General features: G+C 52.3%; 1 protein-coding gene across 4 annotated transcripts; it reads left to right on the top strand.

Annotated features, from left to right (window-relative positions):
- C6H19orf12 (chromosome 6 C19orf12 homolog) lies at positions 400–11,825 on the top strand. Of its 4 annotated transcripts, none has more exons than XM_021094253.1 (3): positions 400–525; positions 6,154–6,323; positions 10,757–11,825. In XM_021094253.1, the coding sequence occupies exons 2-3, from the start codon at positions 6,164–6,166 to the stop codon at positions 11,020–11,022; spliced, it is 426 nt and encodes a 141-aa protein (XP_020949912.1). In that variant the 5' UTR covers positions 400–525; positions 6,154–6,163; the 3' UTR covers positions 11,023–11,825. The 4 variants fall into 4 exon arrangements, with proteins under 4 accessions (XP_020949912.1, XP_020949911.1, XP_020949910.1 ...); XM_021094252.1 differs by having other exon boundaries at positions 502–672; XM_021094251.1 differs by lacking the exon at positions 400–525 and adding an exon at positions 1,090–1,610.

Raw genomic sequence — 27,890 nt, 5'->3', positions numbered from 1 at the left:
CCCCGAAGCAGGACCTCCTCTTCCCTTGAAATCCTAGAAGCCAAGGCGGCGCTTGGCTCTTTCAAACCCCAAGACCCAGAGGCCGGCACTCGGGCCGCCCATGTTTGACTCTGTCCCACACATTCGCCGAATATTAATTCAGCAACTTTCCTTGCCAAGGCCTCCGTTCTCTCTCCCGCGCCCCGACTTGCGGGGAGAGAGAGGGTCGCCGGGTCCGAGAGAGGCTCTCCCGAGAGGACCCCGCGCTTGAGCAAGGTCCAGGGGACCCCCCCCCGCACCCCCGCCACCTAAACCGGGTGTCGGCCGGGTGAAGGGCAGGGTGCGCGGACCCAGGGACCTGGCTCCAGATGCCCCAGCCGGGCGGGGCCGGCAGCGCGGCGACGGTGACGGCGGGGCGGGTGGGTGGTGCCCGGAAGGCCCGGCGCGGCCGAGCCGGAAGGCGGGAGGGCGGGGCCTGCGCGCCGGGCGGGGCGGCTGGTGTCCCCGCGCCCGTCGCCCTGTGACCTCGCAGCGCCGCCTCCGCAGGTAAAGGGCCTTGCGGGGCCGCCGGAGCCAGGGGGTACCCGGCGCGGCTGGGGCGCCGGCTAGACCCGGGCCTGGCTCTTCCGCGCCGGGACGGACGCTGTTAGTGCTTTCATTTTCCATGTGAAGAAGACACGGAGGCAGGGAAGGGTGTGTGTCACCTGCCGCAGGAACGCGTGTGTGCGTGTCACCTGCTGCAGGAATGCGCGCGCGCGTGTGCGCGTGTGCGTCTGTGTGTGTGTGTGAGATCTCCCTGCAGGAACTCGGTGCGCGTATGGTGGGTGTGATACACGTCAGGCCGAACCACCATGACCTTCCCCGCTGGTTTAGAGAGGATCTGAAAGGGAAGTAACAGATTGGGGGGCCAGGGGGCGGCGCAGGGTTGGGGGGTGTTAGTTTTGTGGGGACTGATAGCTTATTTCACCTTTAAAAAAGGAAGTAGGAGGCGTTGCCATCATGGCTCAGCGGAAACGAATCTGACTAGGATCCATGAGGACTCAGGTTCGATCCCTGGCCTCGCTCAGTGGGTTAAGGATCTGGCATTGCTGTGAGTTGTGGTGTAGGCTGCAGACACCGCTCAGATCCTGTGTTGCTGTGGCTATGGTGCAGGCCTGCAGCTACAGCCACGATTGGATCCCTAGCCTGGGAACCTCCCTTTACCCTGCTTGTGGACCTAAAAAGAGCCCCCCCCCCACAAAAAAAAGGAAAAGAAATAGGAATCTTTTGAAAGTTTTGAAGCCACCTGTTCATGGGCCATGTAGGGAGGTGAGTGTGCGCTGCTAGCACCCTGCTCAGCTCTGGCCTGGGTTGCTGCAGGAGGTGGGCCCAGTGTGGCTGGCTCTTTTGACTTTTCAGCAGAAATTGAAAATCGGAGGTGTATGTGAAATGTCTTGATTTTAAAATTCTGGCAACTAATTCATTTTTTAAAGTCTGTGGGCTAATCTGACAATGCTTACTGATGGGATCCGCCTGTGACCTTTGCACTGGGCGTAGAGAGGTGGGAAGGTCCAGTTGGTAGGAGCCAGTGAGTGGGCACGGTGAGGCTTAGTAAATTTCACCAGCGAGGTAGAAAGTAGTGAGGATTCCAGGTGAGTCGGATCATTCTGATTCTTAAGAGGCTTTGCTCTTCTTTTCTTTTTGTCTTTTTAGGGCCACACCTGTGGCATATGGCAGTTCCCTGGTGAGGGGTCGACTTGGAGCTGTAGCAGCTTGCCTGCACCACATCCACAGCAACACAGCCACAGCTATGTGGGACATGAGCCATGTCTGCGACCTACACCACGGCACATGGCAACGCTGGATCCTTGACCACTGAGCGAGGCCAGGGATCGAACCTCATGGATGCTAGTCAGATTCGTTTCCCCTGAGCCGAGATGGGAACTCCCTCTACTTGTCTCATTTTTGAAAGGCACTGTGTGTGTGGAGGTCTCTGTTAGCCCTGCAGCTTTCCTCTCCCTCGTCTCTCACAATCTGGTCCATCTCAGCAAGCCAGGCTGTAGTCCCAGGGACGGGCTCGGCTCCCTCTCCCCCAGATCCCTGCTGTAATCAGCAGACCAGCCTGGGTGCTTGCAAGAAACCAAGGCTTCACATTGGCATTTGCCTTCCCTGTGGCTGGCAGATGGGCTTCCTGTGACCAGAGCCTGTTTCGTGAACAAATCTGATTCTGAAATAGGTGTGATGGGGGGGAGGGGAACCCTCCCATCCTGTTAAGGTCTGTCCCCATCAGAGTGCTCCTCCTGCCTCCTCCTTCCCCATCCACTTCACTGCCGCTTACAGACAAAGGCAGCTGCAGTGGGAGAAGGAGAAGCAGGGCTAGCTTCCCTTCCCAACCTGGCGGGCCTGGAGAAGTCAGGAGGCTAAGCTTTTTAGCAAGGGCTCAGGAGATGGGACTGCAAAGCGTTCTTCCACAACAAGAGTCTCTGATGCTCTAATTCCTAAATGATTCTTGCAAGGAAATTAAACCACCATTCCCTTGGGTGGATGCAGCCACAATGCCACCCACCTCTCTACCCATGGCGTGGCACCACCGAACCCAGCTGGAGTTGGGCCACTGCCTCTCCTGCCCTGCCACACAGCATGACACCTGCTGGCCCTCCCATCCTGCTGAGCTTGTACCTTGTGCTGGCCCAGCTGGGCTCAGTGGAGGTTGCAGGTAGCATTTGCACAATGATGCCTCATCAGCCCCTGTGGGTTTCGACTTAAAGGCATTCTGTGCAGGTTGGAAGCTGTTTTTTGTTTTTGTTTGCTTTTCATTTTTTTTTTTTAATAAATAGTGAGGGTGAAGTGGGTATATATCTATTCCCTGCCTCTTTTATATGACTTTTCTTGCTGTGTAGAAACTGGTTTGTAAGTCCAGGTCCATAATTCTGCAGAAAACCTGTTTTAGGAGTGGCGTCTGGGCAGAGTGCGCTGGCCTGGAAGCCAGCCTTGTGGGTCTTCATACCCCTGGGAATGGAAGGCTCACTGCAGCCTCCAGAGGGGCCTTCCCAGGACCTGAGCTTCGTCTCCCCCCTTTTCAGCATAATTGACAAATTAAAAAGCTGGATATAGGAGTTCCCATCATGGCTCGGCAGAAACGAATCTGACTAGTATCCACGAGGATGCAGTTTCAATCCCTGGTCTCACTCAGTGGGTTAAGGATCCAGTGTTGCCATGAGTTGTGGTGTAGGTCAAAGAGGCGGTTCGGACCTGGCGTTGCTGTGGCTGTGGTGTAGGCTGGCACTTGTAGCTCTGATGTGACCCCTAGCCTGGGAACCTCCATATGCCATGGGTGCAGCCCTAGAAAGACCAAAAAAAAAAAGCTAATCCGGATATAAACCAGAGTTAAGCTAAAAGGTGATTCAATATTTTACAGGAAGAATTTTAGCTTTTATTTTTAGATTTTTTTTTGAAAGGTTTTACCACAAAATTAATTCCTTTGGTTATCTTAATATGTATTTGCAATTGAACACTTTGCTTGCTAGCTTTGCAGAACCATGGCTGTTGGGTAAATCGGGTTACCTCCCCCCACACACCGCCATTTCTGTGTGGTCTCTGCCACGGGCAGTTCTTTCGTTGCCATAATGTGATCTCAACATTTGTGCTGGATGATTCTTGCCCTCTGGAAGAGCGGAAGGGAGTGCTCTTGAAGGGAGAAGGAGGGGGCGTGTGCTCTGTCTATACGTGGTCACTCCTAGCGAGCAGCGGGACCTGGAAGCCAAGAGGCATTTTGGCAGATCAGGACACCTGGGAGCCAGAGCAAGGATAAGCCCACCTGCATTCTCCTTCAGCCCCTTGGGCAACCCTGCAGCGGTGCCCCTCCACTGCTTCTCACACCCCACTTGGTGAACAGACATTTGGAGGCTGTGTCTTTGCATTTCTGAACTTGAGGACTGAGGGACAGGTGTCAGATGCCATGGGTCAGGCTCTCTTAGAGTCTTGTTGACCACCTGGGGGCTTGTTGCAAATACAGAATCGCCCCCTGCCCATAACGGCTGTATCTAACAAGATCTGCAGTGACTCTTACGCAGCAGTAGAGAATCACGGATGTCAAGAATATGAAAAGGAAAAGGGAGTTCCCATCGTGGCTCAGTGGAAACGAATCTGACTAGCATCCATGAGGATGCAGATTCAATCCCTGGCCTTGCTCAGTGGGTTAAGGATCCAGCTGTGGTGTAGGTTGCAGATGTGGCTCAGTTACTGTGGCTGTGGGGTAGGCTGGCAGCTGCTGCTCCGATTTGACCCTTGGACTGGGAATCTCCATAAGCCACGGGTGTAGCCCTAAAAATATAAAATAAAAAGAAACAAAGAAAAAAAAAGAATATCAAAAAGAAAAGAGGGGAAATTTACAGTGGCTGGAGCACAGGCCCCTGGGATTACAAAGACATCCTGGCTTTGGGAATAGCAGAGATCCACAGATTTGCTCTAAGGGCTCAGACCTCTCCCTCAGGATTGGGCGGATCATTTTACATTAGAGGTGGGAGTTCCCGTCATGGATCAGTGGTTAACGAATCCGACTAGGAACCACGAGGTTGCGGGTTCAATCCCTGCCCTTGCTCAGTGGGTGAAGGATCTGGCATTGCCTTGAGCTGTGGTGTAGATCACAGACAGGGGCTCAGATTCCTGAGCAGCTCTGATCTGATGTTGCTGTGGCTGTGTCGTAGGCTGGCGGCTACAGCTCCAATTAGACCCCTAGCCTGGGAACCTCCATGTGCCGAGGGAGCAGCCCTAGAAATAGGCAAAAAGACAAAAAGAAAAAAAAAATACAGAGAGAGAGACTAATTTTTGGATTATCTTTGGGTTAAAAAAAAAAAAAGTTTGTATATCCAAAAGGTATTGAGCAATAGAGTCTGCTCCCAGCATCCACGGTCAAGTTCCTTTAGTGAATGTCTGTGTCTCAGCCTTGAGTGAAAAGGGGCTCGGTGGTGAGAGAGGAAAGTACCTACTGGAGCCTTGGGTCCCACTGCCGCTGGAAGGAGAAGTACCTGCTCCTCGCCTCTGCTTTTCCTTCCTATCTTGCCAGGCTGGGTTCTCCATTCCCACCAACCCTGACCCGGAACATGCCCTGCCCTCATCCTCGCCCCTGTCTGCCCTTTTCCTGCCACCGTGGCAAAGAGTTCCCTGACCCCAGAGAAAAGGTCATTGTTCCAAAGATCATTTACTCCTCCGTCATCTATCCTTCCATATACAACCCCCTGGAATTCTTTGATTTCTTTTAGTCTCTGCTTGTTTTATCTTACCACGTCATCCTGCCCCTGCCTTTGGTGCCCCCTGAGTAGACTTGGATTGACCCCAGGGGGCGTTGTTTTTAGAAGCCAGTAGCGTGTATTAGGCACAGAAAGGTTTTTTGGTTTTTATTTTTATTTTTTATTTTTGGCTGTGCCTGCAGCATGTGGATGTTCCTATGCCAGGGATCGAACCCACGCCACAGCAGGGATCCAAACTGCCACGATGACAACGCTGGATCCTTAACCCACTGTGCCACCAGGGAACTCCTGGAACAGAAGTTTCTTTTAGAGCCCTCGTGTCTGAGTCTACAGTGTTCCAGACTCCCACCAAGCACTTTGTATCCATTCTCCTTGCACCTTACAAGAATCCAGCCTGTAGATGGTTTATCTCCATCTTACAAGTGAGGAGTCTGACCCTCCGCTCAGGGTCATCCAGTGGATGCAAGGTCCTGTGTGTGCAGGGCCCCGAGCTTCCCCCTCGTCTGGCTTGGCTTGGCGTGAGCGGAGATGCCCTGTCACCCAGGAGGCGGGGACTTGTGCAGGAGGCCAGGGTTCGTGCTGGGGGATGGCCTGAGCCAGTGGACAGGCCCTGTTGCAAGAGCTCGCAGACTTGCCTCACTCGTGCTGAACTGGTAGAGCACGTGGCCAGGGTGGCTCCTTAATCGGCATAAATCAGAAGGGAATCAGAGAGCCGAGAAGCCCTTTCATCCACTCTGCTGCTTCTGTCTGCTTAGTAACTGAATGCTGCCCTGCTTGCTGTGGGACAGAGAACTTGTCACATGACCGGGGGTGCGGTCCATCGGGCAAACGTCAGAGGTACTCTTCTCCACTAAAACTGGGGGCCTGTCCTTAAAACGTTAGGAAGAGTCACATTTGGGTGGGATTACCCGTCCCTCCTTAACTCTCCTTTGGAACGCTTTTCAAGGCTGGCCACGATGCCTGTCGCCGTGGACGACATCATGAAGCTGCTGTGCTCCATCTCCGAGCAGAGGAAAATGCAGGCGGCCGTCAAGCACTCCGGGAGGGGTGCCCTGGTCACCGGGGCCGTGGCCTTCGTTGGTGGTTTGATGGGCGGTCCCCCAGGACTAGCTGTTGGTAAGTACAGGTGCCTGGCAGGGTTAGTGAGTTGTTGAAAAAAGGCTTATGGACCCCCAGAGACCTCATACCAGCCTCTGTCACCTCTGTGAGAAATTTGTGGAGTCGAGGTTGCTTAGGCAAAATGATCTCTGGGTTTTAATCCTATTAAAAACACGAGTGAATGTCTCAGAAGTGCAGGGCTCTCTTGAAAATGGCATCAGTGTCACACAGACCTGGAGGACAATTCTTTTTTTTTTTTTTTTTTTTTGGCTTTTTGGCTTTTTGCCTTTTTCTAGGGCCGCTCCCACGGCATATGGAGATTCCCAGGCTAGGGGTCTAAGCGGAGCTGTAGCCGCCAGCCTACACCAGAGCCACAGCAAAGCAGGATCCAAGCCACGTCTGCAACCTACACCACAGCTCACGGCAACGTGGGATCCTTAACCCACTGACCAAAGCCAGGGATCGAACCCACAACCTCATGGTTCCTAGTCAGATTCGTTAACCACTGCGCCACGACGGGAACTCCATCTGGAGGACACTTCTGAGGACACCTTTGCCCCCTGGTGGTATGTGCTAGAGTCTGAAGGTTTCTGGGCATCCTGGGTCCCTGGGACAGTCGCCCTTCTTCCATCACTGTTAGTCATGACCATGACCACAGAGAGGAAGCAGAGGGGAAGCTAGGGCTTGTCGGATGATACAGTCAAGTCGTTTCACATCAGCTCATGCACAGCGTGCTTCCGCAATCCTGACAGCAAAGAGTCCAGTGCAGGAAAAGCAACAACCCCTTGCGTGGTTGTCCCTGCCCCCTTCTTTCACCACCTGCTTCTATTGGGGAACCAGTTTTTGGCGACAGTGCAAGTTTGGCTGATCTTCCCACTGTTCTCTGGAGTGAGACTAAAGCTGCTTCCTTTGGTTTAGGAACAGGAAGAATTCCCGTGTGGCCAGAACTGGGGGCTAGGCGTGGCATCAGTGAGCTGGCCTGACGTGGGGAGGGGCTGGATAAGGCTCCCCTCGAGGTGCCTCCGAGGAACCCTGTACCACAGGGGCATCAACTCAAGGCCTCGTCTGCCACGTTGGGCTCACCACATCGTCCTGAAATGCCTCCTCTCTGCCGGGCAGCCTGTGCTGGGGATGCAGGGCCTGGGAAAGCTCACAGGCTGGTGGAAATCCTTTCTACACGGCATGCAGTCTTCAAATGAACGCAGGCCGGAGAGAGGATTGCTTTTCTGCTGAGACTGGCTGCCATGTCCCAGCTCACGGGCCAGGCTTCCTGCCCTGTTCTTCCTTGGTCAGCAGGGTTGACCTTCGAGGACATTTTAGTAAACTGAGGCCACCCTGGGGAGAAAAGTCAGCATGAGGCCGGCCCCAGACCTTCCCCCTATACATTTCCATTTCCAAACCCTATGAATGAGTGAGTCCTCACTTCAGCTCCTTGCCTTCTAGGAAGTAGCCCATGAGGGCGGAGCCAAGGCCATGGCCTTCTTCCTCAGTGACATCCTGTATCTCGGTCCCACCCCATCTAATGTGCTCAGGAAGGGCTTGCTAGGATCGTTTATCCTAGAGCTGTGCCCAGATGCCGTTTTGGGAAGCACATATCTCATTTGGATTGAGTGAAAGCCGGTCGAGACCAGGATGTCTGCAAAGAGAGCCTGGGGGATTCGCTCTTCGCAGTCCCTGGTCACAGGCGGGAGCATCATTTTACCCAGAAAACAAAGGAATTTTTCTCTCCTCCAAAGAGTTAGTAATTTGCTGGTCGATATTTCCTGGCAACTTTTTGCATTAAGTGCTGCACTAAATCAAATATTGATGTTCTCATAAAGGTTTCTTGCAGATGAGTGCAACTCTTGTCAGCTCTAAGCGTTTCACTGGTGTCATGGGGAAAAGTTCAGTAAAACTTGTAAATGACTGGCCCTCCCTCCCTGGAATGCCCTGTTCTTTCAGAGCAGGGAAGTCTGTCCAGGGACAGCGTTCAGCCTCCAGGAGGAGGCAAGGCTGGCTGGTCTCCGTGTCAGAGGTGGTGCCGCGACACTTGGCCTCCTGAGGTGGTCCAAGATTTACTTCCTGTTGGCTGAGGCTAGCCTGCTAATGGGTTCTCTCTGGCCCAGGCTGCATTCTTTGAGATTAACTTTTGCTTTTTCCTTTTTTGGGGCAATGCCCGCAGCCTGTGGCGGTTCCCAGGCTTAGGGTCGAATCAGAGCTGTAGCTGCTGGCCTACACCTCAGCCACAGCAATGCCAGATCTGAGCAGCGTCTGTGACCTACACCACAGCCACAGCAACGCTGGGTCCTTAACCCCGTAAGTGAGGCCAGGGATCGAACCTGCATCTTCATTAATGCTAGTCAGGTTTGTTGCTGCTGAGCCACAGGGGGAACTTCAGAGATTAACTTTTTATTTTGGAATAATATTTTTTTTATTTTATTTTTTGTCTTTTTTGCCTTTTCTAGGGCCGCTCCCATGGCATATGGAGGTTCCCAGGCTAGGGGTCCAATCAGAGCTGTAGCCGCTGGCCTACGCCAGAGCCACAGCCATGTGGGATCCGAGCTGTGTCTGCAACCTACACCACAGCTCACGGCAACACCAGATCCTTCACCCACTGAGCAAGGCCAGGGATCGAACCCGCAACCTCATGGTTCCTCGTCGGATTCATTAACCACTGTGCCACCACGAGAGCTCCTATTTTGGAATAATATTAGATTTCCAGAGAGGTTGCAAAGATAGTGCTGAGAATTCCTATATATATCCCTCCCCTCGAGTTCCCCTAATGTTAACATCTTATATTAATGATCAAGTCCACAGAACTACGAAACCGACACTGATGTTACTGCTGACTGCTCTGCAGACTCTGTTTGGATTTTACCCGTTTCCGTATCCACCATCTTTTTCTGTCCCAGATCCAGTCCAGACACCACCTTGCAGTTCAGCCTCGTGTTTTCTTAGTCTCCTAGGGCTGGTTCTTTCCAGCTTTGATTGTTTTGCGGAGGACCGATTAGTCCGGTATTTTGAGGAATGCCGTTCAGTTTGGGTTTGCCTGATGTCCTCATGATTAGACTGAGGTTATGGATCTCTGGAAAGAACACGGCAGAGGTCACGTGCCCTTCAGGGACACTTGACATCCACAGGACCGCCCCTGAGCTGCTCACCTTGATCACCTGGCTAAGGTCATGTCCGCCAGGTGTCCCCCACTGCAAAGTGGCCCTTTCTCCTTTCCATGCTCTGTTCTTTCTAAAAGAGTCACAAAGTCCAGCCGGGTTGCATCTTTTAAATGGCCGATCACTGAAACTTTAAAATCCTGGACTTTTTAAGATACAAGCCTGGTACTCCACGTGGCTGGCCTGGGACACCACTTCTTCTTTAGACAGAGACCCAACTCTCCAGGTCACCACTGTCCCACTTCACTCCTTTCCATTACCTGCCTGGCCCCTGTAGACACTTGCATTTGAGGGCCCTGCTCCTTAGCAGATTTGCCCATGACCTGGTTAGATGGAACTTTCCATGGATACAAGGTCCTCAAGCTGCAAGAGCCTGAACTCTGATAATAATAAACTTACAGGAGTTCCCATCATGGCTCAACAGAAACGAATCTAATAACCATGAGGATGCGGGTTTGATCCCTGGCCTCGCTTGGTGGGTTAAGGAACCGGCCTTGCCGTGAGCTGTGGTGTAGGTCGCAGAGGCGGCTCGGATCTGCCATTGCTGTGACTGTGGTGTAGGCCAGCAGCAACAGCTCCGATTCACCCCCTAGCCTGGGAATCTCTATATGCCATAGGTGTGGCCCTAAAAAGATAAATACATACATAAATATATAAATACGTGGATTCACTTACATTTAAAAATGTGCCCTTTGGGATAGCAGAGAGAGAAATAGTTGAATACACTCAATTCGTTATTTGTCCTCAAACAACTTTGGGGGGGGGTGTATGAAAAACGTGGCTTCAAGAGGGGGAAAAAACCCTCCTCATCTGTCCCCAGGGTCCTTTCAGCACGTGGTTGCCCTGGACATTTCAAAGTTCAGGGCAAATGGCCCATCCTATCTGCCATTCTGTGGAGGACTGTCAGCCTCACCCCTGAGATGGTTCTTCTTGAACATGGATTTGCTTCTTAGCCCTCTCCTTGGAGAGGAGAGAGTTTTTCTGGGAAGCATGGAAACCTGCAGCCCAGGAAGCGCATTCCAGGCAGCCCAGCACTGAGGTGGTGTTGCACTGAGTGCAGAGATTGCCAGGGGGGAGGGGGAGGGGGTGGCATGTTTGGGTGTCAATTATCCGAGGCAGATGGACCACAGACCCTGTCAACCTTCACTCTCGGCCCTCCTGGCGGAGCAGGCATGAAGCTAAGCCCCTCTGACCCGCTCCTGAATGCACGCACTCGTCATGATGGCGGACGTGTGCCCAGTGAGACCCTGTGGCCATCATTCATGAATGAGGCCGACTAATTGGGTCCTTCCTGTTTTCTAGGGGGGGCCGTCGGGGGTCTGTTAGGTGCGTGGATGACGAGTGGACAGTTTAAGCCCGTTCCTCAGATCATTATGGAGCTGCCCCCCGCCGAGCAGCAGAAGCTCTTTAATGAAGCCACTGCCATCGTCAGGCACCTGGAGTGGACGGACGCCGTGCAGCTGACCATGCTGGTCATGGGCAGCGAGGCCCTGCAGCAGCAGCTCCTGGCAATGCTGGCCAACTACATCACCAAGGAGCTCCGGGCAGAAGTGCAGTACAACGACTAGGTCTCCGCTCGGGGCAGCGGGGGGTCCATTTCGGTGACTCCTCCACCTTGTGGAAGGTGACCCGGGACTGGGGGGCAGCCCACCCTCTCCGTATATCGCCCTAAACTGGATCGAAATCTCTCGCTGGAGAGGCGGCTGCTATGCTGTGTCATGTTCCAGAAATTATTTAAGGGGACGCTGTGTTTGTGGCCGCGTGCACCTTCCACCGAGAAGCGGGTGCACCGCAAAGCTGTGCCTGCTGCCACGTGGAGGCCGTTTTCTGAATCCCCCCACCTCGCTCACACGGAAGCTGGGGGAACAACCTCACGTTCGGCCTTCTCATCTTGTGAAAATGACGCCTCTCCACGCTCCCGTTGCAGGACCAGCACCTTCTTGGGGTCCAGGGTCTCAGGACCTCAGAGCTGGCCCATGCTGGAATCATGTTTACCTCTGAATGCCCCTTCTGGGTGGCCAGTGACTTCTGAGTGGCCTCAGGAGGGGGCAGTCGGCCTGCTGAGTGAAGCCACAAATGTTGGTGGCACCAGCCCCTTCCCCAGTAGCTCTAGGCTCAGGCTCTTACCCTCTCAGGACTTGGCTCTCCTTTCTGAAAAGTCACAGTCCTTCTTGAGTTCTGCTTTGTAAATTAAATATTTTCAGTAAAAAGGATTGCTCTTTCTGAAGTGGTAGGCTCCTAAACTATCTCTAGGAAATGTGTCCACCCTGAATTTCCTTAATGACGTTTTTGCTTTGTTTTCAGAACCACAACTTGACTAAGTGTCATCAGCCTGCAATAAATGTTTTCGGAACAATCCTTTTCCCACCTATTTTGTGTAAAGTGTCTTTAACATTTGGAGTCATACATGTGGAACACACGGGAACGTTTGTGGCTTTGAGGAATGAAAGAAAGCTCCAGATTCCAGGATTTGAGACTGGACTTTCCAGGCAGCTCTGGCTCCCCATGCTGCTGGTGCCTCTCCTGGCAGCTGCAGGATGTCCCCTGGGTTGCCAGGGGCCTGGGAGGGGGCAGCACCGACCTTCCTGGGGTGCAGAGGGAGGCCCTCTGTCCTGCACCTCCATGTGTGGACAGAAAATTTCACCCATGGTGATGAAGGAAGGATCAAGTTTTTTTTTTTTTTTTCTCTGTCTTTATTAGGGCCACACCTGCAGCATATGGAAGTTCCCAGGCTAGGGGTTGACTCGAAGCTGCAGCTGGAGGCCTACACCATAGTCACGCAACATTAGATGTGAACCATATCTGTGATCTATGCTGCAGCTTGCAGCCACACCAGATCCTTAAGCCACTGAGCGAGGCCAGGGATTGAACCTGCATCCTCCGGGATCCTGGTTGGGTTCTTAACCTGCTGAGCCACCACAGGAACTCCCAGGATCAAGCTTTAATCTTAGAAAAGTTGCTCTTTATCTGGCCTCTGTCTAGCACACATCAGGTGCCCTGGCCCAGGCCACCTTCCTCAGGTTGATGAAGCCACTTTGGTCACTTGCACTGCTTGGGTTGATGGGGGCAGGGGAGGGGGGCTATTTAGACGATTCTCCTCATTCATAGAAGGTGCCTGGGGAGTTGGGAGAAGCCCCACTCACTTATTACTCATGTGTTGAGCTCTGCTCTGCCAGGCTCAGGGGGTGCAGGTGGTCCCAGGTCAGAGTCCTGTACCAGGGTCCCCTGGAGTCCCTGAGCCTACCTGCCTTAACCTGTGGGAAAGCCGCTCTAGGGAGGAAGTGGCCTGACTTCTGGCCAATTTGGGGTCGGGAGGAGCAGACGCTGCTGAATGATGTTAGCTGGGACCTGGGTGATGAAGGGCTTGGGGCCCCAGAGGGCATCCCCCAGGAGCTGAAAACACTTTCCTCGCTTTCCCCTCAGGCTCCCCTCCCAGCAACTATGGCTTTAGTATTTCTATTTCTGCATCTTCTTTGAACATTTTTTCATTGATTTACTTTTGAATAGGTAATACCAGGCTGATACAAATCTTAGAAAACACCAGAAGATACAAATGGAAAAGGAAGCCACCCTCCAGGGCTCTAGCCCTGCTTGAGCTCGTGCCCAGACATAGCCACTGGACCATTTATTTAACTCTTTTTAGGTAGTCTATGAAAACTATGCCTTTCCTTTTACTTGTCAGGGCTTATGGCTGAACACATAGAAAAATCCAGAAAAGGAGAATAAAATTAAAACAGCTAAAAATATCACCACCCAGTAAACCACTGTCAACACATTTGGCATATTTTGTGCAAACCTTTTAGTGCTGTGATGTGTATTTCAAACATCTTTGTATCCTAACTATTTAGACCTTTTTGAATACTTTTACCAGTTAACATTAAAGAACACCTGCAATATGAAATTCCTTGTAAACCCGTGTAATGACTTTATGATACACCATTGCCCTAAACCACATTCCTGCTGTAGTTTCCTTTCTAGGTTTACTATTCTAAGGCTGCAGTGAACATTTTTGTGTCAATATGCTGCTTTTACTTTGCATTCTGATAGAGAGTCCTTGGAATAGATTCCTCAAAGTAAAACTGCTGGATTCAAAAGTATGTCATATACAGGAGTTCCTGTGGTGGCTCAGTGGTTAACGAATCTGACTAGGAACCATGAGGTTGTAGGTTCGATCCCTGTCCTTGCTCAGTGGGTTAACGATCCGGCGTTGCTGTGAGCTGTGGTGTAGGTCGCAGACATGGCTCGGATCGTGCGCTGCTGTGGCTCTGGAGTAGGCCAGCGGCTATAGCTGTGATTCGACCCCTAGCCTGGGAACCTCCATATGCTGCAGGAGCGGCCCAAGAAATGGCAAAAAGACCAAAAAAAAAAAAAAAAAAGTATGTCATATACATGTATAATGTCATATATGTATATTATATTACATTAATATATATATATTTTTTCTTTTTAGGGCCACACCCATGGCATATGGAGGTTCCCAGGCCAGGGGGTTTAATCAAAGCTGTAGCCACTGGCCTACACCACAGCCACAGCCATGGCAGATCCGAGCCGCCTCTGCAACCTACACCACAGCTCACTGCAGTGCCGAATCCTTAACCCACTGAACGAGGTCAGGGATCAAACCTACATCCTCATGGATCCTAGTCAGATTCATTTTCTGCTGAGCCAGGACAGGAACTCCAAAAGTATGTACTATTTTTTAAGGCTTTTGTTATACTTGGTCAAAATTCTTTCCAGAGAGGCAGCATCAATAATTTGCTCTCCCAATAACAGGTTTCGGGGGTATACATTTCATCACATCCTCCCCCAAATGTAGAATGGTAGTGTCTTAAATCTTTCTTAATTTGATGGGTAATTGGTTTGATTTGATTTTCTTTGGATTACAAGTGGGGTTGACAAGGCTGGTGTGACCTCCTGGTGGCTGCCTGCCCCAGAGGGGGTTGGGGGGGAGGTTAAAAGTCCCAGACCCCATGATCCAGGCCTAGCGGAAGGTGAGGGGCCCCTGGCCTGAGCAGAGGGCTGGATGGGGCAGTGGCTGGCCGGGCGGTGGCAGCCGGTGGCCAGGCAACAGAAAGGGAGTGCCAGCGGAGTAAGGAGGCAGCTGAAGAAGAAGCCTTGGTGGGGGGACCCAGGAATTATAAAAAGAAACCATCTGCTCTGGGCCGGTTACTAACCTGCTGCGGGTGTTGACGTGACAGTGCCGAGCAAGACTGTTCACAGGCAGATGGTGTATTTTTAGCTAGAATGAACTTTTTTATTTTTTTGTTTTATGAGATGTCTGGCTTGGAAGTAAACAGGACCAGGGTGTGTTGCCATGCGGGAGGCTGGCAGGACTGGTGCTCTGGGTGTGGAGGAAGGGTCCTCTCCCATTAGTTATTGAGAGGTGCCATCTAGTGGGCAAGCAGGTGTATCCTTTCTCCTCTTCTCTCTGCGCTGGGCCCACCTGCCTTCTCTGGGTCTCCAGCCAGGCCAGGATGTGGCTCCACAAGGATGCTGTTTTATGAGTTCCTCTTGGGAGGAGGTTGGGGACTTTCTGAGGTTTTAATAAGCCCTGAACAGAACAGCAGCCGTGTCTCCTGCAACCTTTTCGCATATAAGCCAGAATGCCTCTCATTCCTAAACGATCAACATATGGCAATTAAGAAATGCCAGGATTCATCTAAACCACACAGGGGGAGGGGACTGTCTGATGTGTTTTCAGTTTGTTGGGAGGAGATAAATGGCTTTATTAGCTGGAGGTGGCTTCACGGACCATTATGTTAACTGCAGGTCAGGAGGCAAAGCTTGGGCCTGGCCAGCTGCACTGCAGCCTTGAGGCAGCTACAGGTACCCCCAAAATGCTGGCATGAGGAGGGTGTTGAAATGTGTTTTTCTCCAGCTGGTGGTTATTTAATTTTTGTGGACTTTAAGGGGAGGACATTACGCTTTCTTATTTTCAGTTAAGCAAATGTGAAGATAATATCTAGGGGCTATCTGTTACATACTAATTCATTAGTATAAATAAGAACAAATGATCAAACTCAGAGCTGGCAGTCCTGTGGGAAAACAATGTATACACGTGCACACATGCAAATTCCCCAGTGGAGGCAATACGCAGTGATAAAGTCTTTGGGGGGAATGATTTGAAGAAAAAGAGCCAAAGAAACCATAACATTGTATATACTTTCCAGGCAACAAATTTCACTTCAGGGAAAATATTACAATAAAATAATTCAAATGGAAAAACAATAAAAATATTCAGAGCACGGCTGTTTGTGATAACAGGAAAAAAGGGAAACAATTCCAAATTGAAAAAGTGGCAAATAGTTAAACTGGATATGGACAATATAATGGAATACCAATAGCCAATTTTAATCAGTAGCAAATGGAGATGGATGAAAGCCGGTGACAGAGTTCCCGTCGTGGAGCAGTGGTTAACGAATCCCACTAGGAACCATGAGGTTGTGGGTCCGATCCCCGGCCTTGCTCAGTGGGTTAAGGATCCGGCATTGCCATGAGCGTGGTGTAGGTTGCAGACTCGGCTCGGATCCCGCGTGGCTGTGGCTGTGGAATAGGCTGGCGGCTACAGCTCCGATTGGACCCCTAGCCTGGGAACCTCCATATGCCATGGGAGCAGCCCTAGAAATGGCAAAAAGAACCTCCCCCCCCAAAAAAAAGAAAAGAAAAAGACAGACTGTATCCGGTGCTGACCACTCCATGGGCTTTTGATGCCCCAAGGGTATGGTTCAGGGGAAGTGGCATCTTATGCCCGAGGGGATTCTAGCGTTGTTGGTTTTTTAAAATTTTATTGTAGTTTTGTTGACTTACAATGTTATGTTAGTTTCAGGCATACAGTAAAGTGAATCAATCATATATAGATAAATATATCCATTCTTTTTTTCCCATATGGGATGATAGCATTTAAAAATGTGAATTACTGGAGTTCCTGTGGTGGCTCAGCAGGTTAAGAATCTAACTAATGTCCTTGAGGATGCAGGTTCGATTCCTGGCCTTGCTCAGTGAGTTAAGGATCCAGCATTGCCAAGAGCTAGACAGAGCTGTGTGGAAAAGACACTAGAGATAGAGTATAAGATACTTTAAAAAATTGTATTTGTCTGTCTCTCTTCACTACAGTGCGAACTCCAGGATGTGAGGGATTTTTATCAGATTTGTTTATAGCTGTGTTCCCAGTGCTGGTAGGTACTCAATCAATACTTGTTGAATGAATAAATAAAAATGTAAAAAAGACACGCAGATGGCCAAAAAACTCATAAATAGATGCTGGACATCACTAATAATCAGAGAAAGGCAAATCAAAACTATAAGGAGGTACCACCTTATACCAGCCAGAATGGCTATCATCAAAAAGTCTACAAATAATCCATGCTGGAGAAAATGTAGAGAAAAGGGAACCTTCTTACACTGTTGATGGGAATGTAAATTTGCACAACCACTATGGAAAACAGTATGGAGGTTCCTAAAAAATTAAAATAGAACTACTATGAGATCCAGCAATCCCACTCTCTATCCAGAGAAAACCATAATTTGAAAAGATACATGCACCCCAATATTCATTACAGCCCTATTTATAACAGCCAAGACATGGAAGCACCCTAAGTGTCCATCAACAAGGTAACGGATAAAGAAGATGTGGTACATATATACAATGGAATATTACTCAGCCATAAAAAAGGATGAAGTAATGTCATTGGCAGGAATATGGATGGACCTAGAACATGTCATGATAAGTAAAGTTAGACAGTGAAAGACAAACATCATGTGACAACACTGGTATGTGGAATCTTAAAAAAAAAAAAAGGATGTAAATGAACTTGTTTGCAGACTTACAGACTTTGAAAAACTTGTGATTACCAAAGGGGACAGGTAGGGGTGTGGAAGGGATGGACTAGGGTTTGGGACTGGCATATGCACACTGAGGTATATGGGACCTGCTGTATAGCACAGAGACCTCAAGCCAGTCAGTATTCTGTGATAATATATGCAGGAAAATAGTCAGGGAGAATGGATATGTGGATATGTACCACTGGGTCACTTGGTTGTACAGCAGACATTATCACAGCCTTGTAAATTAACTGAACTCTGGGTGTTCCCATCATGGCGCAGTGGTTAACAAATCCGACTAGGAACCATGAGATTGCAGGTTTGATCTCCAGCCTTGCTCAGTGGGTTAAGGATCCAGTGTTGCCATGAGCTGTGGTGTAGGTCGCAGACTCGGCTTGGATCCCGCATTGCTGTGGCTCTGACGTAGGCCAGCGGCTACAGCTCCAATTAGACCCCTAGCCTGGGAACCTCCATATGCCATGGGAGCGGCTCAAGAAAACACAAAAAGACAAAAAAAAAAAATTAACTACACTCCAATAAAACTTTTTTAAAAAGGTAAAAGCTAGCAGATAGGTCTTCTTCCATATGCATTCCGATTGCTTCTTGCAGTCCAGGCCTAGCGACCGTACAATCTCCATCTCACACACCCACTCCACCCAAGTGTGAAGGAAAAGGCTGCCCCCTGTGAGCCTGGTGAGGCCGGCTCCAATCTCTGAGGCCCATGTGCCAAGTAACCCTGCAGAATGACCACGGTGAGAAAAACAGACCCCACCAAGTACTGGTGAGAACATGGAGCCATGGAAGGAACCCGCATCTTCTGTTGCTGGGGTGCAAATTGGTTTGACTCCTGCCCAGAACGCCTAGGCACCTTATGCTAAAGCCAAGTACACATATGCTCCATGGCCCAGCAATTCCACTCCTAATTATGTGCCTATGAGAAATGAGGGCTTCTCTGCACCAACGGACATTGGTCATAGGATTGATGGGTCCTGAGTCTTTCTCATGACAACTCCAATTGGAATAATTCCAGGCAAAGGACTGGATAAACAATGGTAAAGGGTTCCCAGACTAGAACACTCTGCCACCATGAAAAACAGCCCCAAACCCTCACAATGACACAGAGGAATCTCACAGTCTCACTGCTGAGCAAAGGAATCTGAATGAAAAGACACATACAGTGTCATTCTACTTATATCGTCGACAAAAATGAATCAGTCGTTCTAAGAAAGAAATAGAAAAATTTGCTCCAACCAAAAGGAGGATGATAACCCAGGACCATTCACTCAGAAAGCTCTGAGAACCTTCCACTCATTACAGACCAAAGCATGGTTATACAAGTTTTTGAGATAGAGGGTTGCACATTAAATGACGTATTGTTGACAGTTTATACAATCCAGATCTATGAGTACAAAGCCAGTTGTGGGTCCTGGTGGCCCCTTGCAAGATTAAGAAGGAATCTTAAATCTCCTAAAGAGTTGTGACCCTTGATGAGATTAAGAAGGAATGTTATCTCCTAAGGAGGGCTGGTGAAGGCAGCTTCACAATACACACGAAAGGGAGGGGGCCCCAAAGGGCAAAGAAAAATTTTATGTTTAAATTTTTCTTGTCTTACTGTAAAATATATCTAGCTTCTTGTGGTGGAACATGATGGAGGATCATGGGAGAAAAAAATGTGCATATATATATATATATATATATATATATATATATATATAACTGGGCCACTTTGCCATACAGCAGAGATTGACAGAACATTGTAAATCAACTATAATAAAAAATGTTTACATATGAATTTTATTTCATCCATAGAAAGTTAAAAAAAAAAAAATAGGACAGAGAGTTCCCTGGTGGCCGAGCAGTTCATGATCTGACGGTTACTGCTGTGGCATGAATTCGATCCCTGGCCTGGGAACTTCCTCATGCCATGGGCATGGCAGAAAAAAAAAAAAAAAGGACAAAATTTATGGTGACGGAAAGCAGAACATAAGAGACCCTTGGAGGGAATGAGGATGTCTTCTGGGTGCTGGAGATGCTCTGTATCTTGATCTGGGTGGTGATTATACGTGTGCTTGAGAGAGTGTGCAAAGTGTCACCGAGCTGCATACTTGAGATCTGTGCTGGTTTCTGGGTGTAGGTTAGACCTTGATTAAAAAAAAGAAGAAAAGAAAACAAAAGTCCGAGGGGAGTAACCCAGGCAACCAACTGCTCCATCTCTGGATCTGACTTCGTGCTAATTTCCTCCTTGAAACGCTTGGAAGACTTGTTGATTTTCCTACCCACTGACTCCTTGACCTTTGGAGAAGAGGTCAGTGTGCAGAAATACCTTGAACCTAACCCTGCAGGACACGGGTGCTTTCATAACGTCCATCCTGGAAGAGCTTGGTCTCTGCATCAGCGCTCTCCTAACTCGAAGAGGGCTGGGCACGCTTTATTTCCCCAAATCAGATTGTCGTCTGAATTATGTTTCTTCCTCCACTCCCGTGATAATCAGCTTGCGAAACAGCAAGACTGCCTGAGTGAGATGCCGCGTGGTTTTTGACTCGAATAAAGGAAACCATCACTGCGAAAGGTCTGTTTTTACATCTCGGAGCGCTTCCTCGCTGGGCGGATCGCTCCCTCATTGAATTGAAATCTGCACAGTGTCTTTGCAACAGCCTCATTCTGTGTGCCAATCTGAGCCCCAAGACCCTCATCTGGTCCCTCTCCCTCGACTCCCTGGTCCTTTGGGCTGAGACCTCCTATCACGTGACTCAGGAGCACTCCTCTCTCTGCGCAGGTGGGGAAGTGGCTGTGGAGCCTCACAGCCCTCAGGAGCTCCCCTTACTTAGTCGCGTTGCTGTGTCTGTGCCCGTTTCTAGAGCCAGGATGTGGGGGAGTCAGCTGTACCAGAATATGTGGCTGAAGGTGAGGAAGTGGGCTTCCCCAGGGGTGTGAGAAACACACCCCATGATTCCATTTACTGTTATACCGGTAACATAATCACAGCAATCCTGACACCAGATGTACGGGGTTCCCCGCCCACCACCACCACTCCCGCCGCCACCAACACACACACCAAGCAATTCTCCCCAACATCGACGGCTAGATGTCCTGCCATTCAGTTCCCTTTTGGCACTGACCGGTGTTAGTGCAGACCCCACAGGTCAACAGCTCAGTCCCACAAGACTGCCACCAGTCCAGTCGCCAATCCCAAGCCTGAAGGAACAGCTCTAAATCAGGACTCCTGTGACTCCCTCCTTGGGTTTGACAGTTTGCTCGAACGGCTCACAGAATTCAGGGAAATGCTTATGTCATAAAAGTTATAATAAGGGATACAGATGAACAGCCAGATGAAGAGACGCTCAGGGCAAGGGGTGCTGGAAGGAGGTGCAGAACCTGGGCGCCCTCTGCAGGTGCAATACCCTCCCAGCACCTCCACGTGTTTGCCAGCCTGGAAGCCCTCCCAACCCTGTGCTTGTGGAATGTTTATGGAATTTTCATCATGGTTGATCATTAACTCAATCTCTCCTCTTTCTGGATGACAGCTTCTAATCATGGCTGAGTCTTTCTGCTGCCCACTAAGCATTGCCTCATTAGAAAACAAAACAAAACAAAACAAAAAAAACCACTGCTGTCACCCAGGAAATTCCAAAGGGTTTAGGAGTTCTGCATAAGAAATATTCCTAGTGCCCATATCACTTAGGAAATTGCAAAGGTTCTAGGAGCTCTGTGCCAGGGACCGGGAGCAGGGACAAATCTATATTTCTGGGGTTATTTCACAGTGGGGAATAGCAGCATGTGGGAGGAATATGCGCTCAGATGAGCCACAGGCCCACCACTAGCTCCAGCAGCAGGGGTAGGAAGCTGGGAGCAAAGTGGTGTTTCCAGCGGAGGACCCAGCATGAGTGCAGAATTGAAGGAGTGAGGGGGGCCGAGGCCTGTCCTGAAGGTGAAGTTCTGCACCCCTTCCCACCCCACGCTGGCCCCTCTGCGAGCCCTGCCTCCTGGGTCGCACCCTAGGTCCCCCTCCCTCTCCCTGAGCTTCTGAGCGCCCTGACTCCTGCTCCAGCTCAGATCTCGGGAAAAGAAATTGTCAGCAAGTGGCTGGCTTGGCCCGAGGCTGACAAGGTTCCTCTACTTCCTGGGTGGGTGTCGGGGTGGGGCACCCCTAGGAGGCTTGGTTGAGATGCAAAGGAAGGCATTTTAGAATGTTGAAAATTTGCAAACTGCATAGTGTGTGTGTGTTTCCAGGATCCTGGAACCCCATGTCCACAGCCTGGGACATTGCTGTGAGCAACCAGGGGACCCTCTGACTGAGAAAGAATGGGCAGAGTGGATGGCTGGCCCCAGACCCCGACCCCTGACCCCCATCCCTTCCTGCTTGGGAGTCACCATGGGGGCAGGAACTGGTCTCTGGAAAGCCCGTGCTTTGGGGTTAGAACGTCTGGCAGGAGCCCCAAACCAAAGCTCCAAGGATTGAAATTTCCCCTTGTTTTTGCCCAGAAACATCTGGCTCAGGCTGCCCCCCCCCCCCACGCTCTCCCCTCCCTGCCTGCCCGCCTGTCTTTCTAAGCTTCCACGCTGGAACATTCTGGTCAGAGCTGGGCTCTGTGGTGGGGAGGGCAGCCAGCAGGAGACAGGATCTGGAGGGGCTCAGGACAGTGCCCTGGCCACAGTTCTCATGTGGCACTGACCCTGATTCGTGGGTTCAAGGACTGGCATTCCCCCTGGGACCTATGACAAGAGTGGGAAGAGCCCTGAGGGCCTCCATGGGCCTCACTCTCCTTCCAGGTCTGACCTCCCTGTCCTCACCCCTGGTTCCTCCCTTCTAGAATCATCTAAAGCCAGGCTGAGCCTTTGAGATGGGGAGTGCCCAGTGGGGGGAGGGTAGGAGGCTGACCAAGCAGGGCTGGAATGGTGTGTGTGCACACGTGTGTGAGTGTGTGTGTGTGTGTGTACAGGGCTCACCTCCACTGGGAGAAGGACTCTGCCTTGCAAAGCCTGGCCCACACCCACCTTGGCAGCCTTGTTTGAGCTCCTCCATCCTTGGCCCTAAGGAAGCTCCCTCAGTGCCCCAGTGCACCACAGACTCTCTCAGTTCAGACCTGGGTGGCCTGAAGGGCATAGAGAGTGAGGGGCAGGCAGGAGAAGGGCCAGGAGACACCCCAGTATCTGGTCTGAAGGCCTTGGGTGCAGGTGTCAGATAAGCAGTTTAGGCAAAGCTGATGGGATCCATCCCTGTGAACCCAGCATCTGGCCAATCGCCCCTGGAAGAGTCACACGGCCACCTCCCCCTAGAAGAGAAGCACCTGTGGCATGGCCAGCGGCACAGGGCCTGGGCTGGGAGCTGTGGGGGCTGCAGATAAATGATGGCTGAGCTGCCCCAGGCCCTTGAGCATCTCAGACTTGAGGACCCATTGGGCACTTCCTGGAGGGCAGAGGTTGGGAGCTGGAGCAGGGGCTTCAGGGAATTTGGGAGCATGGAGGGGACAATCACGCTGACCTGGGGCATCCTGGGAAGGCAGCAGAGTGAAGGTGGCAGCTGCACTGGGTTCTTCAGGAGGGCCAAGTTCACGGCCAGAAGTGGAACAGGTGGGCAGAGTCAGCAAGTAGCCCAGACAAACCCAGAGCCCGGCTCTGTTGGGCTTAGTGAGGCAGAGCCTGCTTCCTAGCCTCCAGCCTCCAGCCCCCCGCCCCATGTTTTGCCCTCTGGGCACAGATCCCAAGGAGTCTGCTCAGGGCTGAGGCCAAGCACCCAACGATGGGGGCCTGGGCACAGAGGGAGGCGGGGGACAGCCGGTGAGCCCTGAGGAAGGAGGCTTCGTGCAGCCTAGAGCCTGCTGGCCAGGTGTGAAAAGCCCCAGACGGGGAGGCAGCCCCTTCCCTGCCCACAGCCCTCGGGAGGGCCACTTCCTGCACGCCAGGGGAAGAGGTGGGCCAGCGGAAGCGGCTGCCGTGCTCTGCGAGTGCAGCCTGAGAGACCCTGGGTCCTGCTGAGAACTGGGTCAGCCTCTCAGTCACTCCCACCTGCCCAGTGGCTGAGCCCAAGGGCTGCCCTGACCTCCTCTGCGGCCTCTTTCTGGCCGAGTCCCTGAGAAAAAGCTGGGGCTGGAGAAAGGTCAGGCTGGCAGAAATCCTCTGGTGCCAACTGGGATGCCATCCCCAAGGGAGCCACTGGACCCTTGCAAACAGGTCTGATGCCACCTGGAAAGCTCTGTCTGGGTGCGGGGGGGCACTTCCTGCCCTGCCTGAGAGAGCAACAACCAGTGTCTTGGGGTGGGGGAAGGGCTGGTCCCCAACCTTCTAGAAAGAGGCAAAATTCTCATCCAGCACTTTGCCTGGAGGCTCCAGGAGTAAGAGCCATTTCCTTGAGATGCCCTCTGTCCCAGTGCCCCTGTTTCCTTTTTTTTTAGGGCTGTACCCACAGCATATGGAGGTTTCCAGGCTAGGGGTTGAATCAGAGCTACAGCTGCTGGCTTACACCACAGCCACAGCAATGAGGGATCCAAGCCACATCTGTGACCTACACCACGGGTCACAGCAACGCCGGGTCCTTAACCCACTGAGCCAGGCCAGGGATCGAACCTGCATCCTTATGGATGCCATTTCTTACTTGCTTCATTTATTCAGTCAACAAATGTTTAATGCCAGGGACAGGAGGGGATGATTAACAAAAAGACCCAGATTCTCAGGCCTCATGGAGACGACTGCCCTTTCTGATTAAGTCCAGCCCTTCTCTGAGGCTCAACAAACACCATCTCCTCCAGGAAGCCCTCGCTGATCACAGCACTGTCCTGGGAGCTCTGTCTGCTGTGGCTTTGCCTATCCCCTTCAGCCTTAGGATGGCCTTGTGTGACCTGCTCTGCCTCCCTGGGACCAGGGTATAGATGGGTCTCAATCAGTGGCAGCCACAGGGCCCATGGGCACCAGTACCCCCACAGTCACGCTGACCTGGTCATCAAGAAGGGATAAGATTCCGGGAGTTCCCGTCGTGATGCAGTGGTTAACAATCCAACTAGGAACCATGTGGGTTTGGTCCCTGGCCTTGCTCAGTGGGTTAAGGATCTGGCATTGCCATGAGCTGTGGTGTAGGTTGCAGACTCGGCTTGGATCCCGCGTTGCTGTGGCTCTGGCGTAGGCTGGTGCCTACATCTCCGATTAGACTCCTAGCCTGGGAACCTCCATATGCCACTGGAGCGGCCCTAGAAAAGGCAAAAAGACACACACGCACACGCACACGCACACGCACGCACACACACACACACACAAAGAAAAGAAAAAGAAAGAAAAGAAAACTCAGCATCTAAAAACCCTAACAGGTAGGGGCCACTGGCTGACCCCCTGAGTAGGGCGCCCCTAATATCCCAGTCCTGCAGGATCCCTGCATCCCTGCCCAGGGGTGGACCCAGCTCTAAAGGGAGGCCTGCCTGTAAAATAGTCCCCAGATGCCTTGAGGTCACTGTTGGAGGGACTTTCTCCTGGGCTGATTCCAGAAAGCGTGCTTCAGGCCACCTAAGGGAGTGGTGGGCTCCAGGGCCCCTCCAGGGCCCAGGCCTGGTCCTCAGACCCTCCGCCACTGGAATCTCTAAGGAGGAGGGGCAGGGCAGGCCCCTCCCAGGGCCCAAAGCCTGTTAGCAGGCTCAGCCTCTGGCAGGGACACGCAGTCCAGGCCCGGCTGAGGGGAAAGACTCCTGGGTGATAAACAGGAGCACCTGGCTGGCAGGACAGCTGGTTCCTGTGCCCTTGCCAGGCCTCACAAGTGAAGTCCCAGGAGGGAGGGTGAGGGCCTGGGCACCGGCCCAGGAGGCCCAGCCCCGCTTCAGACCTTGAGCACCATTCTGGGGAAGAGGAGCACCCCCAAGAGCAAAGCATTCATGCAGCCTGAGAACTCCTGACCTCCCGGGTCTGGGGGCAGCGTGGTGGCCATGGGCCAGGGTCAGTTGTGTGGCCCAAACTGAGAGCAACTCCGGAGTCTTGGAAGACAGCACCTGCTGTGGGTGGGTGAGGCTGGGCAGCAGACCCTTCTGAGAACAGCCCAGAGGCGTGGGGGGTGTGAGGCGGACCTGGGCTGACCTTGATCCAAGCCAGGCCGATGACATTGCCTCCGAGGAGAAACAAACCCACAAGGAGTGAGACGGGATCTTCCAAGCAAGCAGCACCTTCTCTTCCTGGGCCCACATCCTCCCTTTAGGGAGGCCCTGACTTGTGCCCCTCTGTACTTCAGTGGCCAGGGGGGGCCTCATCACCCCTCTGCCTCATGAGCTGGCCCCAGGCAAACATTTACTTCCCTTCCCAGGGCACCATCTGCTGTCAATAGAGCGTCTCACAACACAGGGTGGGGCCAGCCTCCTGGAGAAGTTAAGGGCAGCCAAGGCTTGGAGTTCCCGTCGTGGCTCAGTGGTTAACAAATCCGACTAGGAACCATGGGGTTGCGGGTTCGATCCCTGGCCTCGCTCAGTGGGTTAAGGATCCGGCGTTGCCGTGAGCTGTGGTGTAGGTCGCAGATGCAGCTGGGATCCCGCGTTGCTGTGCCTCTGGCGTAGGCAGGTGGCTGCACCTCTGATTAGACCCCTAGCCTGGGAACCTCCATATGCCATGGGTGTGGCCCTAAAAAGATAAAAAAAAAAAAAAAAAAAAAGGGCAGCCAAGGCTTGCCTTCTGCCACCTGCTTCGGTAGGTAGATGCGGCCTTAGTCGAGGCAACAACACCCCTTTGGGACCCCAGGGGAAGCGGGAGGCTGCACAGCCACCCGCCTCAGCTACCTGTACACAGCTGCCAGGGCTAGCTCTTAAAAGGAAACAGGAGACCTGCCACCCTGCTGAAGGCTCTAGTGGCTCTAGGTGCAGCCGGGCTGGCCCTGCCACCTCTCTGGCCAAGATCCAGCCAAGCTGCTCCAGAACACATGGGCTCCTCCCCAGCTCGGGGCCTTTGCCCTTGCTGTCCCCCATCTGAAAGGCCTCCTCCCCAGCTGGCCTCACTCATTCTCACCATTTGGGGTGAGCTGACCTCTATAGAGAGCTGCCCTTCACCTGTGCCCTGATCCACACTCTGGTCATGGCCCACGCCAGGACCATGCCATCCACTCCTGTGCCTCTTGGTCTCCCCTGCTAGACTGTATGGTCCTGGAGAACTGAGGCCCTGTGCTTGTCACTAGGTGTCTCCCAGCCTGGGATGGCAGAGGGCGATGAGTGCGTCTGCAGGAATGAGAGCCTCCAAAGCTGCTGGCCACTAAAGCCCTGGGGGCCTTACAGGCCCTAATACCTCAGGGCTCAGGGAAGCCATGGCCCAGCCCTAAAGGGGCGGTGAGGGAAGCAGATCGGAGGGTGGAAGACTGAGGGCCGAGCCAGCACCTCCCCGGCCCTGGCAAAGAGGGCACAGCCCTCGTCAGCCTTTCTCACCCACTGGGGGTTCTGAACCCTGGGCCCCTATGGCAGCAGCTGTGGAGAAGGCTGGCAGTGCCTGGAATCAGCTGCGGGAAATCTCTCCTGTCCAAAGGAATGCTGCCCTGGGGCTTGAAGCTCCTGTTTACCAGGCAAGAGAGGTTCTAGAAAAGTGGGGCTGTCACCAAGGGGCCAATGACTAGAGCTGGGCACTCCCTGCCTGGGTGATGGGACAGGGTTGCCTGGCCTGGGCTTCCCAGGGTGCCTGATCTGGCTCCAGTAAGTTGCCCTGCACCCTGTAACCTGTAACCTGAGCTGCCCTGAGCCCTCTGCCCAGGCAGAACTGCATGAACCAGTTTGTGTAGCTCAGAGAGGCCAAGGGCTCATAAATTCTTGGAAGCACCTCTGACCCACCCCATCCAGTTCCGCCACCCTGCGGGTTAGGTCACAGACATGCCCTGGGCACCTCCCACCCTCCCTCACAGGGAGCAGGCTGCAGCCTTGCCACCCCCAGGGGGAGCTGGGCCCTGCCTGTTGAATCAGTTAGCACCAAGGAGAGCCTCAGGGCTCTGTCTCTAAGTGAACATTTGAATGGAATGGGGCAGAGGATACCTGTTCACCTAGAGACGGGCGGGGTGTGGGGCAGTGCTGTGTGGGCTGGGAGTGGGGAGCTTTCCAGGACCCAACATTACTCCTTGCAGTTGACAGTGACCTCCGTCTAGGCTACAGTGGGCTCTGGCCAAGGCCAGTCGAGCAAGGGCTGCACAGGCTGGTGCAGGAGACTGTCTTGAAGGACCTGCAACTCACTGGCCAGGTGCGGGCCAGGCCTCAGGAGGCTCCAGCCCCAACACACACTTGCTCTGAGCAAGGCGGGCTGCTGCACTGGGGACCTCCCCACTCGATGGCTCCATCCCCAGAGGCAGGCCTGGGCAGGAGGCCACGTGGAAGGCCCAGGCAAAGCTGGATGGGTGGCTCCCTGTTTCCTTTACTTGCTGTCCGTCCATTTAGAAAATTCACACCAAGTGAACAGGGCTGCAGGTGTCAGGCCATGGTCACAGTGCCCGGACAGACGGGGGCCCTGTCCTCTGGAACCAGCCATGATGTGGTGTGAACCCCTGACCCCACTGGAACTGCCAGCATTCCCAAGAATACCTCGCGTGATGGACAGTTGTTGACATCTGCCACCTAGCATGGTTTGAGTCCCCAGTCACAGAGCTGTGTCTGAAGCAAGAACACTCCTGGGCTTTTCAACCACA

This window comes from Sus scrofa, chromosome 6, assembly GCF_000003025.6.
Source record: "Sus scrofa isolate TJ Tabasco breed Duroc chromosome 6, Sscrofa11.1, whole genome shotgun sequence".
Lineage (NCBI taxonomy): Eukaryota > Metazoa > Chordata > Mammalia > Artiodactyla > Suidae > Sus > Sus scrofa.
Note: the sequence above shows the minus strand (reverse complement) of the source record. Positions and strands in the feature narration are given on the sequence as shown.